Source organism: Mastigoproctus giganteus, chromosome 8 (assembly GCF_048544385.1).
Source record: "Mastigoproctus giganteus isolate SK-2022 chromosome 8, ASM4854438v1, whole genome shotgun sequence".
NCBI lineage: Eukaryota > Metazoa > Arthropoda > Arachnida > Uropygi > Thelyphonidae > Mastigoproctus > Mastigoproctus giganteus.
The window spans coordinates 17,401,348-17,418,694 of record NC_143582.1 but is presented as its reverse complement, the minus strand read 5'-3'; the positions used below and the strand labels follow the sequence as shown (position 1 = coordinate 17,418,694).

At 34.6% G+C, this 17,347-nt stretch overlaps 1 protein-coding gene across 1 annotated transcript in view; it reads left to right on the top strand.

The window, feature by feature from the left end:
- The window catches only part of noi (splicing factor 3a subunit 3 noi), a 96,857-nt gene that overhangs the window by 29,091 nt on the left and 50,419 nt on the right, over positions 1-17,347 (top strand). The window contains exons 6-9 of the mRNA XM_090379100.1: positions 1,388-1,479; positions 4,888-4,970; positions 12,365-12,437; positions 16,735-16,800. Of these exons, the coding sequence (XP_090235226.1) occupies positions 1,388-1,479; positions 4,888-4,970; positions 12,365-12,437; positions 16,735-16,800 (314 nt within the window). The remainder of the gene's footprint in view (positions 1-1,387; positions 1,480-4,887; positions 4,971-12,364; positions 12,438-16,734; positions 16,801-17,347) is intronic.

The window sequence follows — 17,347 nt, the reverse complement described above, 5'->3', positions numbered from 1 at the left end:
GTTCATTCCCTGGAATGAGATTCCACTATTAATGCCAAGTATTGTAACCTATGGATACGTTTCTTCAAGGAATTGAAGTTCAAGATGCACAAGAAATTGGCCAAAGGAGTATCTTGCATCAAGACAATGCACTGACATGCACAATATTTGTGACATAGGCACACTACGTGACTGTGAATTCGAGCTGTTACAGCATCCACCCTTCTCACTGGATTTGGCTCCATCAGACTATTTTCTATTTCCAAATCTCAAAAAGACTTGAAAGGACAGAAATTTGACACTGACAATGTGATGCAGTCAACAACTGGTTTGAGTCAAAATCTTCTGAATTTTATTTGAGTGGATTATGAAAGCTAGTGGATCATACCAGAAAGCGTGTTGTTTCCCTCGAAATTTTAAAATATTGCGCAGTGCACAGTTTGGGAACCGCTGTTTTAATTCCATAATTATTTTCATTATCTTTTACATTGTATAATTCTTTATGGACATTCCAGAAAGTCAAGGACCAATTATAATTTTTCCTATTGATTATTATATTCGATTAACGTATTTCTGTTTTGCACGATGCACTCGCGGGACGAATTAATCGCATTAATCGAGGCCAGCCTGTATATTCTTAACCCAAACAACTATGTACAAATTTATGCACTTCAATGTATATCCTTATAGTATATATTTCAAAACAAATGGTTGTACACTCACTTAATGTTCTATATATGTTGTATACTCAAGTCATTTCTCCATTTTCCTATACTTTATTTCACTTATTTATCATTCTATTATTTATTTATGTATTTTGGCTTTTGAGGCAATAATGTCTCTGTAGTACATTAACCCCTGGCCATTGTGCTATGATGGGCTGTTGCAACTACTATTATGTAAATTATCATTCTAAGCGTTGCAATAAGGATTCTTCTTCTTCTATATATATGGTTGAATTCACTGATGAAGAATGATATGGAAATTTCTTAAAGAGCAGAAAATTTTTACCTCTAGGCACAGTTTATTTTGCTTTAATACAGGTTTTTCAAAACAAACATCAGCATGAAGAAATCTTAATCTATAGTAAAATACAGGCAAAGTCAACAAAAACATTCTTCTATTTCTGTTTGACTAGAAGAGCAAATTTCCATGAGAAATAATAAAACATGATGGATTAGCAGTCATATCAGAGATTAGACTTTTCTTGAATAGTACAGATTTGCATCCTGGTGAGAGACATTTGAAAAGTGAGAATATTTGTCATTTGGGGTTCTTTTGAGTTCTGTGTCTCACACATTTCATTTATGCATTTATTTGTTGTGAATTACTTTAAGATGTACATAATTCTGATCATATAAGAAAATATGTATTTAATTTATTCTTTATATATATATTCTATGTACAGATATGGTTGAATTCACTGATGAAGAAGGATATGGAAAGTTCTTAGACATGAATGAATGTTATGAAAAATTTCTTAATCTGAGAGGAATAGAAGTAAGCAGCTTAATTTTCTCTTTCTTTGTCAGTGCTTTTTAAAATTTAATTTGATTAAAATTGGAAGAAAAGCCAGAAAAAAAACAAACAGATGTTTAAAAAATTTAATAAAATGTAAAATTCTTTAATTCTGTTCAAGTCATTTTGCCAGTCACAGAGCACGTATTCCCCCCCCCAAAAAAAACAATGAAGTGATAGCCTTCTGAACCATTTATATTTCCAGATTTATTCATAATATTTCTCCAATTAACTTTATTGACAATAAATACTGGCATTCAGCATCCCTTGCTCCCTTGACAGTGTTAGAATCAAGACAGAAACTTTCCATTCATCGATAACTTTAGCCAAAGTAGTTTCTGGAACTGGAGATTTTCTCTTTACCTTTATTTCTTTTCTTATGCTAGGGTTTTTGGAGTGCAATAGATAAACTGACATTTCTTCATTGCCAAATGCACAACTAGTTGTTTGTATTTTGACAAGATAAATCCAACAATTTCCAGAAACTACATAGAAAAGTTTATTTTGCCAACGTCGTTATTGCTTTGGAGACGAAAAGGTTAGAATGTTAAATTGTGTTTTACATTTTTTTTGCTTTTCAATTTTCATTGCTGCACTGATTCTGACCTTTTTTATGTTTGATTACCACTAAGGTGGCATTTTATTGAATTCTGCTTTAAATATCAAAAATGTTTCACTTCACTTTACTTTACTTCACATTCATGGAACCACCTTTACAGAAATTTTCTTCATTGTTGAGTATTCTGCCACAAAGTACAGGGTTTTTAAAATTAAAGTATCCCTATGTAGAGGGCTCTGGAGCGAGTTCTAAGGCTCGTACTGAAGAGAAATTTGGACAACGGGTACAATAGAGAATGCATTCGCCATTTATTGGAAAAAAAAATTAGTTACAAAATTTGTCACTATATGGCGCTGTGGCAATACAAATCACTTGAACAGCACTACAGTTGTTCAATGTGTCCTTCATTTTGGTCAACAACAGTTCCCATTCATAGAACAGCATTTTCTACAGCAGAACGTAACATGTCAACTGGAATAGCCAGCACAACGTCTAATGCTGTCCTTCAGATCTGCCAGAGTTTGACATCCTTCCTGATACACCTGGTTCTTCAAAAAACCTCACAACCAGAAGTCGCATGGAGTGAGGTCCGGTGATCAGGGTGGCCAAGATGTCTGTAAACAACGACTGATGACCCGTTCGTCTGTAAAGTGTTGCCTTAGGCAATCTTTAGACACAACAGTGGATGTGGGGTGGTGCACCATCTTGCATGAATATGGTATCCTGAAGGATACCATATTCACCCATGTTGTTGCGGCTCTGGTATTGTGAAATTTGCCAACATTTCATAATAACTTCTGTCCAGTGATAGAACAGTTGCGGGGTCCAGTTGGTGTTACCTGTTCAAAAAAATATGGCCCAATCATGAATGTGGCTGTAAATCCACACCACACTGTCACTTTTGGAGAATGGAACGGGCCCTCTTGGATCACTTTTGGAGAATGCAACAGGACCTCTTGGATAACTCAAGGGTTTTCTGTTGCCCAAATGCAACAGTTGTGCATATTCACTTGTCCATTTAAGCAGAAGTGGGCTTCATCACACTCCAAAGGAAGTTATTGCCACAATAACTGTGGCAATAACTAAGATACTTATTCACCATACAGTGACAATTTTTGTAACTATTTTTTTTTTTTCCCATTAAATGGCGAGCGCATTCTTTACTGTACCTGTTGTCCAAATTTCTCTTTAGTATGAGCCTTAGAACTCGCTCCAGAGCCCACTACATATTGATACTTTAATTTTATCAACCCTGTATATCTGAAGTTGGCCAGTGGACCAGCATGCGCTTTGGATGCGAAAGTACGGGGATTCGGAACTAGTATCCCCCCCCCCACGCATACCTCTCAGTGATTTATTTGGATACTTTGTGCTATGTGAGAAATCTTTCAACGGTTTCAGTATTGTTTAGAATGTTCATTCCTGGTCAAGGGCGTCAGTACATCATGCCTGGAAATTCGTGAGTTTTATAGTCGGTTTGGTCCCCTCCCCCTTTTTTTCTTTTTTTTTAAATTAAAAACACCAAAGTTTAGAAGAGAAAAAAAAAAAAACGATGCGACCTGTGCTGAAGAGCTACCACATTGTTGTGATCTTTGGGCACACGTCGCTTATTATTAAATGCATAATGGCATTAAATAGTAAGTTCAAAAAGTACAGTAGAAAACGCTATCAATAAATACGAATCCAAGTCACAAACATCAAATTTTTAAATTTAAGGAGTAAGTGGTTTTGTTACTCGTTCCCACCCTTGTTTCCCGAGAGTTTTTCCCCGTACCTACGATCATCCTACAACTAGATACGTTTCCATTCATCATTGTGCTGTTCGTAGTCGGAGAGACCGGAGTCCACTGTAACGTTTTTTTCAATTTCCTTCTATGACGAAACTATATTCACCTTGAAATGACAACAAAATTTATTTATAAGGTTGTTCTTTTGTGATTGTAGATATACCTTTAAAGGAACTTTAATGTTTATGTTATAGTTGAATTGAATTCTGTAACCATTTCATGAAAATGCAGTGTTAACAGTTGTCAATTGCCCCACTTGTAGGGCCAATTTTAACACACAAACTGATGAGTAATGCTCAGCAGAGATTTTGCTCATAGAACTCTTTTATTTTTTAAATTAATTATTGCAGCAGTATTATGCCAGTATAACATTTACTTAAATGTCACTGCAAGATCCTGCTGCTTCCTGTCCAAATGCACGCCTACTTGTTCCTCTCCCCCTTTTATTAAAAAGACTGTAGTGTCTTTTGTTCTAGCAGTTTTCATCAACTACTGTTTTCATAATGGTTGCATCCTTTCGCCTTAGCTCAATCACGTGATTCCTTTTTTTTTTTTTTTTTTTTAAGGGAAAGGGGAATAAAACTGATCTGATTAGTTTGTTTGGGAATTTTTTAGGCGCATGGGCGTCTATGGCCATAGTGTGCCATCTGATTAGTAACCATTCCATCACCATATGTAACACTATTGCCAAAATCTTTGAAATGTTAATTCTGAAATATCTGTTTTCCCTCAACCTTTTAAAAGGAAGAAAGCCATACTGACTTCCTCTCTCTCTCTCTCTCTCTCTCTCTCTCTCTCTCTCTCTCATCTCTCCGAATTTATCCACTTTATCCATACTAATGGCAGTCTGTTGCCATTTCTAAAATATGACTTATGGTTCCTGCTGTTATTAATGTGGGAAACTAATTTAAGATTTTTAAAATAATTTTTATGGTAAATTAAATAATTGTATGATACTCCATGATAAGATGAGAAAAATTAAATAATGAAGGAAATTAAAAAAACAAAAGCACAAATTTATGAATATTTACAATATTATTTCAGAAAATAGATTACTTGACATATTTATCGACGTTCGATCAGCTGTTTGATATACCTAAAGAAAGAAAAAATTCAGAATATAAGAAGTAAGTGTGAATAATTTTACAGTATATAAAATAATATAAATTTATATGTTATTTTCTAGTATGTGTTTGATGGTTGGGGGGGGGGGGGGGAGTGAGAGACAAGAGACAGACATATACAATGCTTTTATTCTATTTTTTTTCCCCTATAATTTTCAAATTTCGTGAGATACTCTCAGGCTTTTAAGTGCCAATTGTGACTTTTTTTCTTTTTAAACATTCTTTTAGCCTGTGTTTATTATTTTTTGTTTGGATACTGCATTCTATTTCCCTGCAGTAGTGTCCTGTTTTTAATTATAAGCCTGATAAAAGAACCGTATACCATAAAGATTTTTAAATAACAAAATTATATCTTGTACTTAAGTGATGTAAATTTTAGAAAATGCCAACCAGTAAACAGAACTTTTTTTTATACCAAACAGACCAAAATTAATCAGATATGAGACTCATTCTTGCATGTTGAAAGTCCTACAAATCATACACATACAGAGCTCAACAAACATAGTCACCATAATGACTGCTATTTTATAATTCAGTTTATCAGTTATAATAGGATTATTTTGAAATGTGGAATGTACAATGATTGCAGCCTGTATTTTGCAATGATTGACATGACTTTTACAGTATGATGGATTTTTAGTATTAAACCCTAAGCTAGTGACAGCTTTATTTTTTGAAGTGAATTTTATTGATTGAAGGAATGTGATGAAGGATAGAATAATAACTCAGCCAATCATGTGTATGTAAAGTGTTTCATAATTAGTTTCTTATTCAGTGACTAAAGAGAGAATGCAACTACATAGATAAAGATAAATGAATTTATTTTGGATTAAAATTGTTACAGAATGATGTAATAATTAGGTGGGGGGGGGGGGGGAAATGGCCTGATGTTTCAGGAACTGCCTTTACTATCTACTTGTGTGATGGGAGTTAAAAAAAAAAAAAAAAAAACCTGTTCAGGAGAAAATGTCTTCCAACCAGTTGTTGGAAGACTTTTTTTCTCCTAAACAGGTTTTTCACACCTTTTAGTATCTCAATGTGGTGCAATTGGTGGAACAGCTGTTCCATACTGAGATACCAAAAGGTGATATCACCTGTTCCCCCCACCAAAAAAAAATAGTCTGATCATCACAACTTCAAAATGGTGCTCACTTTAGAGCAGTGGTTCTCAAGTGTGGCTACAGTGGCCAAATGTGGCCACCAGACAATTTTCATAAATATCAAAATTTATTTATTTATTATATTTCAATATTAAAAAAAATGATTTTTTAATGTTGAATCATTTTATTTTAATGTAGTAGAACAATTTTACATGATATTGTTCTGCAAAACTCAAAAATATATATGTTTCTCAGCTGACTTCATTATAGAATCTTAAATTATATAACTTGTTATTATTAGTTACAATTTTTACAGTCACTTTAGGAATTTTATTGTTATTCTTGTGCTATATGCATATAAATTCCAACCAACTGTCATTATCGGTAAAATAAATGTCTTAATAAAAAAGGAATTGTGAGGCCACAAGCTAAATTTCCTGGCCATTTTTGCAACCACAAGAAAAACTCGAGAACCACTGCTTTAGAGCATCTTGTCTAATAGAACACAACCAAAGATACTTTCCTGAATTATGTCATCACTATTATCCATATCATGGACAAAAGCCTCAGTTCTCAAGGCTTTCTAATCCTCATAAACAACATAATGATTATCTAGGCCAGTGGCACTCAAACTGGTTCATGGAGCACAGTTTGCATGCCACTCTCTGCTCGTATGTAACACAAATGAGATAATTAGCAAAAAAAACAGTTATTTGTTACACTTATTCTGAGAAAAATTAAGACTTTTTTATCTACTATTTCTGGAGGTCAAGATACAAGTGATTGTTTGTCAAGTGGACTAGGTACAAATAGAGATAGATAGGTACACTGCTCAACAAAATTAACAGAACACGTAGAAAACATAGTGTAGCTCATGCAGCTTGCAATGAAGTGGGACAAAATTTGGTATGGTGGTGTACCATAGAATAATGATGGAATAAGGAAGCAGTGAGAAACTTTGAACAGGTATAAGGGACATTTATAGGGGTTGTAATAAGAATTACCAAAAAGGTAATTCTTATACAATGACATCACATGACATCAATATGGTGAACCATCCCTTCCAACTGCTAAACAGGCCTAACAGTAATGCAAAAAATCCCATTCTTCCACTAGCATAGACCTTAGCTCACCAAATGACCGAGGAGTTGGCTGTTGATGGGCAATGTGATGCCTAAGGACGTCCCACACATGTTCAATCAGATTTAAGTTTGGTGATTGTGCTGGCCATGGCAGTCATTGGATATTTTCAGTTTCAAAATATTCCTTCACCACTTCAGCCCTATGTGCAGTGGTATTCTTATGCATGAAAAGAAAATCTGGGCTAACCATACCCCTAAAAAGTAACACAGGGTTCAAGGATCTGTTCTTGGTGCCTCTGTGTAGTTACCATACTCCGGTCAAAAACACAGAGGCCATTGATTGTTATTCTGCCCCACATGAGAACACTGCCTCCACCATGGCCTTTTCTATGATGTCGGAGGGATGGTACCACATTCTTCATTGTCTCCAGATGAAATAACTTTTAGAATCTGTTTGCAGGCTAATACGGGACTCATCAGAGAACAGAACTGTACCCCATTTTTCAGGGCTCCAAGTCACATGTTCATGGCACCAGTGATGAGCTCTACAGTGGTTTGGGGTTAATGGGATCCAAACCACTGGCTTTCTTGCATAGAGTTCACTTGAATTGTGCCTTCTTAACACAGTCTGTTTGGAAATGTTTTCACCCATGGCTGCAGCAATCTCAAGAGACAGTTGATGATGACATCATAGGGTTCCATCTTGCTGTTAGAGTCAGATAGTGGTCTGTGGTTGATGTTACCCTCGGGCAACCTTGGCCAGCTCTTCTTGTAATGGTTCCTTTCTCCTGAAACTGCTTCTGTACTGCCGAGACGATACTGCATGACACATTATGCCAACATGCCACCTCCACGTGTGACTGCCCCCAGCTTCAAGTCATCCAACAGCCCACCATCTCCAAAAAATCATCTAAATAATGATGACTTAACAGTCTGAGTACTGGAGATGTCGTTATTCTACTGAGCAAGCCAAAAAATGGGAATGAAGTGATGTGGTTGCAATCTGTGTTTTTATAGTCATGAATAATTTGTGGCTCTGTAAGGTAGTAGATTGATTTCTGTTGGATACTTGGAATTTGCATGCCAAGCTGCCTATTATCTCAAATATTTACCTTCGGCAACACTGTTCACAGTAAAATATTCATGAAAAACATTTTGTTCTGTTAATTTTGTTGAGCAGAGTAGATAGATTTTAAAGCTGTGTATTTTGAAATGTGGAAATGGCAAATTTTTAAGGTAGGCTAGAAGTATTTTTGTCTATCAATTATAATGTTATATTATTGAGAACAATAAGACAATATGATACTTTATTTTGGGGGCCTGCCAGTAAAGCTGGAAATCAGTATTTTCCAAAAAGGGGTCCTGTGCTGAAAAGTTTTCATGTCACTGATCTATGCTTTCAAAAGAAAGCTATTAACCAAATTAAGAAAATTTTCATTGCTTCCCAAACTGCCACGTTGGTCTTATTGATACTTCATCATTGAGAATGCCAGGCATTTGAATAAAAGAATCCTAAGGAACAGTAGATTGAAAATACTCCCATTTATATTGTCCCAGACAAAGCCACTCCACACCTTCAGGTTTCACTGTGAACTTCAATGAGAGCATGGGGTGGGTGAAAGAAGAACAAGTTAGGTAATGTGCACAAACGTCTTATATTTCAGGTGAGTTTAATTTAAATTTAAATTAACTACATTTTTGGGTGTTAGTATATATTCATAATGCACATATTGTCTTTACCATATCTGTCGGCATTTAATAACTTGGAAAATCTTAGCAGATGGGTTTTCGTGCAGTTTTATATTTGGGCCTTGCAAAAAGATTTTAGCTATATTAAATTTAATTAAAATTGGACCAGTAGAAATCAGGCAAGTATTATTTCTTGGTCTGTCTGCACATATAACTAAACTTCCAATGGATGGATGGATGTTCATGAATTTTGCTCTTTTTTCATTAAATTTTCATTCCCCAAATTTCATTAAATTCAGACCAATAAAAATCTGGCCAAGATGTACAGAAACAAAATGTTCTTGATTTGCACATATGGTGTATTTCATTTTTCTCTTTTGTTATAAATCCTGAAATATTACAGTTTGTGAATGTGCCTGAAATATAATGCACTGTGTACATTAACTAACTTGTTCATTTTTCTGTGATTAATGAAAGTGAATGCTAATTATCTTGCTACTAACTAATAAAATATAAAAGTAATTGTTTTCACATTGCCGCATGTACCTTGCAACATCATATTCACTTAACATTTTGTAATGTTGAGTTATATGGTACATATAAGCTGGTCTTTAATCAAGTCACAAAGGAGGTTAGGCAGTTGAAGGCAGATTATGAGAAATCTTTGGTAAAAGATGCAAAGAAAAACAGCAAAGTTCTTTACTTATGTGAACTCTAGAAGGAAGGGGATGAATCAGATTGGTCCACTTGATATTGATGGTTCAACTGTTGATGATCCTGCTCAGGTAGCTGACAAACTGAAGGAGTATTTTGAATCTACATTCACACATGAGGAGTTATTCAGGGAGGAGAATGCCAGAAGTTTATCAAACTCTAGCAGGGAGATAAAGGATTTTGTAATAACTGAGAGCAAAGTGGAGGAGAAATTGTTGAAGTTACACATAAGAAAGGCACCTGGGGTGGTTGGGATCTATCCAGTTATATTAAAGGAGGCAGCAAAGGAAGTAAGCAAATCCTTTGCTGTAATTATGACAGCTTCCTTGGACTCAGGGGAGGTCCCCATGGACTGGAGATGTGCAAATGTGACCCCAATTCACAAAGGAGGATCAAAGGGTGACAAGAGTAATTACAGACCTGTTATTTTAACTTCTGTTCTGGAGAAATTAATGGAAGTACTGGTTAAAGATGATCCTGCAGTCTTGTCTAGATGCAGGATCATCTAGATCAACTAATTTCCACTGCATATACGATGAAATGAATTGTCACACATCTGTCTCTTGGCACCAACTGCTCAACCTTTGCAACCATCTCACTTTCTGTGAACGTTGATGGTCTTCCTTCTCTTGGCTTTCAAAGACACACTTGTATGACCGCACTGGAACTCACATTTCAACTTTTTTACAGTGTCATAGGATGGACAATTCTGTCAATACACAGCTTTCATTTCTTCATCAATTTCCTGAGCTTTCTTGCCCTGCAAATACAGGAATTTGATCACTGCTCGATACTCCACTTTGTCAACAATAGCGTCTTTCCTCTGATTTACGATCACCTATGGGAATGAAATTTCACATGTTAGTTATTGAATATGTAGACAACTTATTAAAAATGGCAGCTTCCTACTGAATCCTACAACTAGCTGATGGTTGATTGCATCTGTTGTGGAAGTTGATAGCTTAAATGAATCTTCCATCTAGGTCAGGGTACAAACTTTTTGATATCCCCTTGTATATCAGGCTTAATGTCCAAGTTTGCAGATGATACAAAGGTTGGCAGGGTTGTTAATGGCATTAATGATAGTACGCTACTGCAACATGATCTAGAAAAGTTGAGCAGGTGGGCCGAGAGGTGGCAACTGAAGTTTAACATTGACAAATGTAAAGTACTGCATATCAATTGTGTGGTGGGTAGTGAAGAATGAAAAAGACCTGGGGATAATTGTGTAGTCACATGTGAAGTTTTCTGAGCAGTGCAGACAATCTGCAAGAGTAGCTCATGGTGTCTTGTCAATGATATACAGGAATTTTTCTAGCAGGGATAAGGTGGTTGATTATCCCCTTGTATAAGGTAGTGGGCAGGCACCAACTGCTCAACCTTTGCAACCAAGGTTGAGTACAGTATACAGGTCTGGAGGCCTCATTTTAGGTAGGTAGGATGTATAGCTGCTGGAACAAGTACAGAGAAGGGCAACAGAATTGGTTCTGCAAATTGCAGTGTCTGTAGACTAATCACTTGTGAGGTGATCTGATTGAGGTGTATAAGGCTTTGAATGGTTTGAGCAAGCTCAATGCTGATGGGATTTTTCCTCTTGCCAAGATTAATTGCCTTAGAGGACAAATTCAAATGAGGAAAGACAGTTGTAGAATAGGGTGTGGAAATTGCCTTAAGCCTGCAGATGGTTGATTGCATCTGTCATGGAAGTTGGCAGCTTAAATGAATTCAAGGCGGAACTAGACAAACATTTGGAGTGAATGAATGGATGAAATGGGAAGTTTTTTTTTTTTTTGACTGATGCCGTATAAGCTTGCATCCTATGCCTCTTCTAATGGTAATGCTTGGCTTATTTTCTCCTGGAAAATTGAAATGTGTTTCCAGGATCTTCTGTGATTTAATGATATAAACAAAAAACAATACACATCACAGATTGTGATATGCAGTTAACATATTTGTTCTTTATTTCTAAATATTTGCTAATTCATGATTTATATATAAAAGTAAAAAACAATGACTTTTATTTAAGGCTAAGTTATGCAGGAACCAAGAACATTTTGTTTTTTGCGCTTCTGTTGTATTACCATTCATTCCTTCAATCAGTGTATGGCAGCAAATATATACTGCATATTGCTTGAGCACTGGATATTAATCCAGTGCTTCAGTTGCAATATGCAGTATATGGATGGCCTATATGATATGTGGGGGGAGAAAGAAAGAAATAATAATTGTTGGATATGTACGTGTCTGATTTGAATGAAATTTGGGATGATTTGACAAATCTTTGTAAAGAAACCAAATATAAAACCTCATGAAAATCCATTTGCTGGGAGTTGAATTATATGCAGATGGATGGATGGATGGATGGACATGGTAAATACAGTAAGCACTTTACCTATGTGTGCTAAACACGTCTAAAAACTATTAACACAAATTATTCTTAAGATGAGGGAAAAAAGTGAGGAGACTAGAAAGTGCAACACAAAATAATCTAATAGAATGGGATGTTAAAATAGCAAGAATAAGAGTATTGAAAGTACTGAAAAAAGAATATTAGAGGTATAGAAAGAAGAATATCTTTTATTACCCTAGGAGCTTCAGGATAATTTCATACTGTTGAAGGGCCTTGGAGAAACAATTTAAAAAAAAATACTAATAATTAACTAATGATTAAATTAACATAAAATAAAAGTAAATTAATGAAAGCAGGTGGAAATTAAGAAGGTGATTTATTAATAGCTTTCTTATTATTCTTTAAGATTTGTATGTAATGGAATTATACTTTTTTTTATAATAACAAACTTTGTATTATTAGATATCTGGAAACCCTTTTGGAATACTTGGAAGGTTATGCTTGCAGAGTGAAGCCTCTTCTTGATCTGAATGAAGTAAATTTTGTTATTAATTTTATATATGTAATCTATTTAAAATAATCATTTATAAAGAATTTAGTGACTATGTATAAAAATTAATTGCACTCTACTCTGTGTCTTAATATTCTTTATTATTATTTTTATTTAAGGCTAAGTTAGTCAAAAAGAAGCTTATTTTGGGATTTTCTGTACATAGAGACAGTACTAGGTAAACTTTAAATCATTCTAAATACCAAATGAAAATTGTAAAATGTTTCTAAATCTTATTGTGGGTCTTCTACTTTTCAGAAATATCATGAAACAAAACATTTAAAACATACAAAATATAAATATGCACACATAATTAATGTGTGTATGAGTTCACTAAGTTCAGAGTGTGGTTCTTAGTCATGTGCATTAATTGGAGGCCAGTTATTCACTGGTATCTACTTTGAGAAGAGGAATAGAGCAATGTAGAGTGAGCAATGCAAGTAAACTGTAATGCCAAGTTAGTTTTTCCTTAAGTTAAGCTAAGTTTTAGTGACTGAGTTTCAAGGAAACAAATGCAGTATATTTTATGCAGTAATGATAGGTAGAATAGAACCAGAGTATGCTAGCAATCAAAGTTGTAGTATTATTGAATAACTATAACTTTAAGGAAATAGAAGGTGATACTGCTATATTCAGGCACATGATATGAAGTATAGCTCATAATGAGAAGTAATGATATAAAGCATAGCTCATAATGAGAATAATTGAGGTCATGATTTAGGACAGAATTTGAAGGAGTTTTGCCCAGGCATGTTAGGTGGAAGTTTATAAGAGCCGTGTCAATAAATTCAGGTCTGGGGAGATTGCACAAGGCTCATAAAGTAGAATTTTTCTCAGAATTTGGATAGTAGGAGTGCAAGATTATTTTCTTTTCTGGTTGTTTGGAAAACTGCTATTTTTGAGGTGGGTGGGACAGCATGACACAGTAAATGCATTGATTCTTACAATGTATTTATTGAGTCATGCAGCAGCCTAGAAAGTGGAGAAGGAGGGATTTCAGGGTGTGCTGTTAATCCTCATGGAAATGGAAGTTATATGGACTTTGTTAAAGCTACTAAGATCACAAACAGTTATACTTGTTTCTACCCTAATGTGAGGAGTATCATAATAAATATTATGGTATTTATTATTTATTATGATATATAAAGTATTGCCTAAGTCATCAAATGCAGATCCAACAGAATATCAGAAAGTGATTTAAGGAATGCAGAATTTGAATATGTTATATTTATAATGTGTACATAAGGATAGACACACATGGCATATTCAATAAGTTGTCTACCTTGCACTATAAGTATGCTTCTTTTTTTATATAAAAACTGTAGTTGTTTTATCATACTCTCATAACTGTGTCTTATTTGTGCTGGTCCAGTGCAGTGAAATATGGAAAAACATAAGAGATTTAAAGTAGCCTACCCAAAAGAAAACTTAAGTGCCATAAAATTGGAACATTGGGCAATTATTGAATTTTTGACAAAAGCTTAATCCCTGTTAAAATTTTTGAAAAGTTATTCATGAATACCTGAAAGCTCTATGTGATGATGCTGCCTTTTGAATACCATAAAATTTTGGTCCAAGCAGTTTAAATGGGATTAGGAATGCATAGATGATCCCCCACCCACTTAGGATCACCATTGAAATTGGAAACTCAAAAAATGTGCTAAACTGTTGAAGATCTGGTTATGCAGGATAGACAATATCGAGTGATTCTTAATGTAATATTTCCGAGCAGGTCAATACCGAACATTCTCTGTGAATGCTTAGCCATGGTCAGTTCTCACTGGGTGCAAAAATGTTCACCTCTTCTGAAACGGTTCAGAGCTCAAACTTGTAAGGAAAATTTATACATGCACAATGCAGATTCGCATGGATTTCTTTTAAGAATTTATTAAGAACTTAACTTTTATTACTTTCAAGAATTGGTATTAAAATAGTGATTCATTACTGGGATCTGAAAACAAAGTATGAGTCTGTATATTGGAGACACCATTAGAAAGATCATGACCACCATTTTTTGGGATATGAAAGAAATATGATAGACTCATGCCACATAAAAATATTCACTGGAGATAGTTTTACTTGCTGTTCTCAGAAGTGTAAAGAGGAGTCAAAAGAACAGAAAAGAGGGAAATTGTCATGACAATGCTCCTATAAACAAGTCCTGTAAAGCAATTAGCGATTGCAAATTCCAGGAGTTAATTTACCTGCTCTACAATCAAGACCTGGCATCAATGATTATTTCCTCCTTATAAATTTAAAGAAATGCTTGTGTGGGTCCGATATTCAGGTGAGGATGCTCTCAAGGAAGTTGTGGCTTTTTCAGAGACCAGGGCAAATACTTTTTTTTTTTTTTTTTTTTTTTTTTTTTTTTACCAAGTATTTCCTCCTTGCACTCAAGGAGCTATATATTGATATAAAATAAAATTAATTCGTGCTATTTCTTTATTACTGAGGTAGATAAATTTTTGAGTGACCCTTGTTGTTGTTGTGGGAGTTTCATGGCGCATAAGCAACTTTGGCTATAAAGCGCCTAGTGACCCTTGTAATGAGGTGCAGTGGGGGGGGATTTATCTGTGGCGGGAAAACTGCCACAGATAAATCTCTTTAATCTCTCAATCAGTAAAGCACCACAGCTTTAACTGTAAACACAACCACATGATTTAGTTAACTCACAGTTATTTGAGTTTCCCTGTTGATTTGTAGTTATGGAAATTAGCTTAAAAATATATCCAAAGAATTTATTGTGCAATTCATTGAAACATAAACAATACCCATGTATCGGGTGTTGTTTATGTTTTTACATATCATAATAATTTAAAACGTTATAATCATGTTCATAATCATGTAAAAACGTTTGTTTTTACATATCATATCGAGTGTTATGTTTTGGGTAAAAATCTAAAGAGAAGATTAATAAAATTGTAAAATCAAAAACATGCGAGGAATTAAGTGACTTAGAAAAATTTGTATATCCAGCAGTAGACTAGCAATTTCTTGTGAACAAATTTCAAAATTTGTGAGGAATTTCGAAAAAGAATTGCAAAAAATCAATGTTGTGAAGAAATCGGGAACATCTGCAGATGATGTTGATGAGCCTTTGCACTGCTACTAAGATTATTATTATTCACTAAAGACTACCACACACCAAAGAAAGCATTGAAAGTATCAGTTTCGGAAGAAAGCAGAATTTCTCTCACATCTTCTGTGTATTGAACTGAAAACACGTGGTTAAAAACAGTGTAGTGGTTAAAAACAGTGTAGTACTCATTTACAACGCTGTGATCACAGTGTACTGATGTGGGATTTACTTAAAGATATAACTACCATCAGGGGTAAAGGGCAGGGTTTTTGTTTTCATAAAGGTGACTACAGTGGTCTCAGACAGTATTTAAATTGTATACAATGGGACCAACTGATGACGTTACCAACAGCACATTCTAAATGGGAAGCATTCAAGGAGGTAATCTTGGAAGCTACTAGGCTTTTTGTTCCAACTAAGAAATATTGTTCAAAGTTTAGGCCTAAAGGATGTTAGATAAATTAATTAGACTTGTGGCACAGAAGAAAAATGCATGGGATGCATATAAATTATCAGGCGACACAGAAGCCTATGGTAGATATATTGGTCCACTTGTTATCGATGGTTCGACTGTTGATGATCCTGCTCAGATAGCTGACAAACTGAATGAGTATTTTGCATCTACATTCACACATGAGGAATTCTGTAGGGAAGTGGAGGACAGAAGCTTATTGAATTCTAACAGGGAGCTTAATGATTTTGTAATAACTGAGAGAAAAGTGGAGGAGAAATTGAAGTTGAACATAAGAAAGGCACCTGGGATAGATGGAATCTATCCAGTTATATTAAAGGAAGTAAGCAAACTCTTAGCCATAATAATGAAAGTATCTTTGGGTTCAGGGGAAGTCACTGCGGACTGGAGATGTGCAAATGTGTGTCCAATTCACAAAGAGGGTTCAAAGGGTGACACGAGATTACAGACCTGTTAGTTCTGTTCCTGAGAAATAATGGATTATTTTAGAAAACATTTTTAATAATTGTTTATTTTCACTAAATTCGAATTGGGTGACTTTTAATGAGATCAAGTAATTAGTTTTCCAAAAATGTGTGTGTTTTTTTTTTTTCCCCTTTGTAGATTAAATACATGAAAATTGTGTAATGAAAATCTTTTATAGAATTGATATCTAATTTTTTAATTATTTTTAGCAAATTTTTTTATGTCATTTAATATATTTGTACTGATAAAAATGTCTTCTGTTCTAGGAAATGGAAACTATTATGTCAGAATTTGAAAAGATGTGGGAAGTTGGAACCTTCCCAGGATGGCCAGTAAGTTTGAAATTTTCTGTTTTTTTTGGCAATCCCCCCCCCCCCCAGTAAAAAATTGCAACTTGGGAGAGGGATGGTTGAAAAGTTATGAGAATGATAATATTTTGACACTGGTAGGGGTACTGAGCTTAATTAGTAGCATTTATGTTACTATTTTTTCTGTTTGTCACCCTGAGTGAGGATTATATTCTGTGCATTCTTGCCCCCTATTAAATTTAGTATTTACATTTTTAGTTACTTAGAAAGGAAGTAGGTTTTGCCATTCTGGATGAAATCAATATGAGGGATTGAATTTTATATGCAGCCAGGAGATGATAGAGCTGTCCAGCAAACTTATGAACTAAATGCATCAAGTATTTTAAGAATAGCAAGATAATGGTCATGCTACTTCCATAGGAAAGGCTATGCTGATACTTTTTTTTTTTTTTTTAAGTTTTACAATGGAATGTCCCATAACCAATCATTGATTGATTAATAGCAGATTATGACAATGGAACTCACTAAGTCTTTATCTATAATAAAGGAGGTATCTGTAGATTCAAGCGAA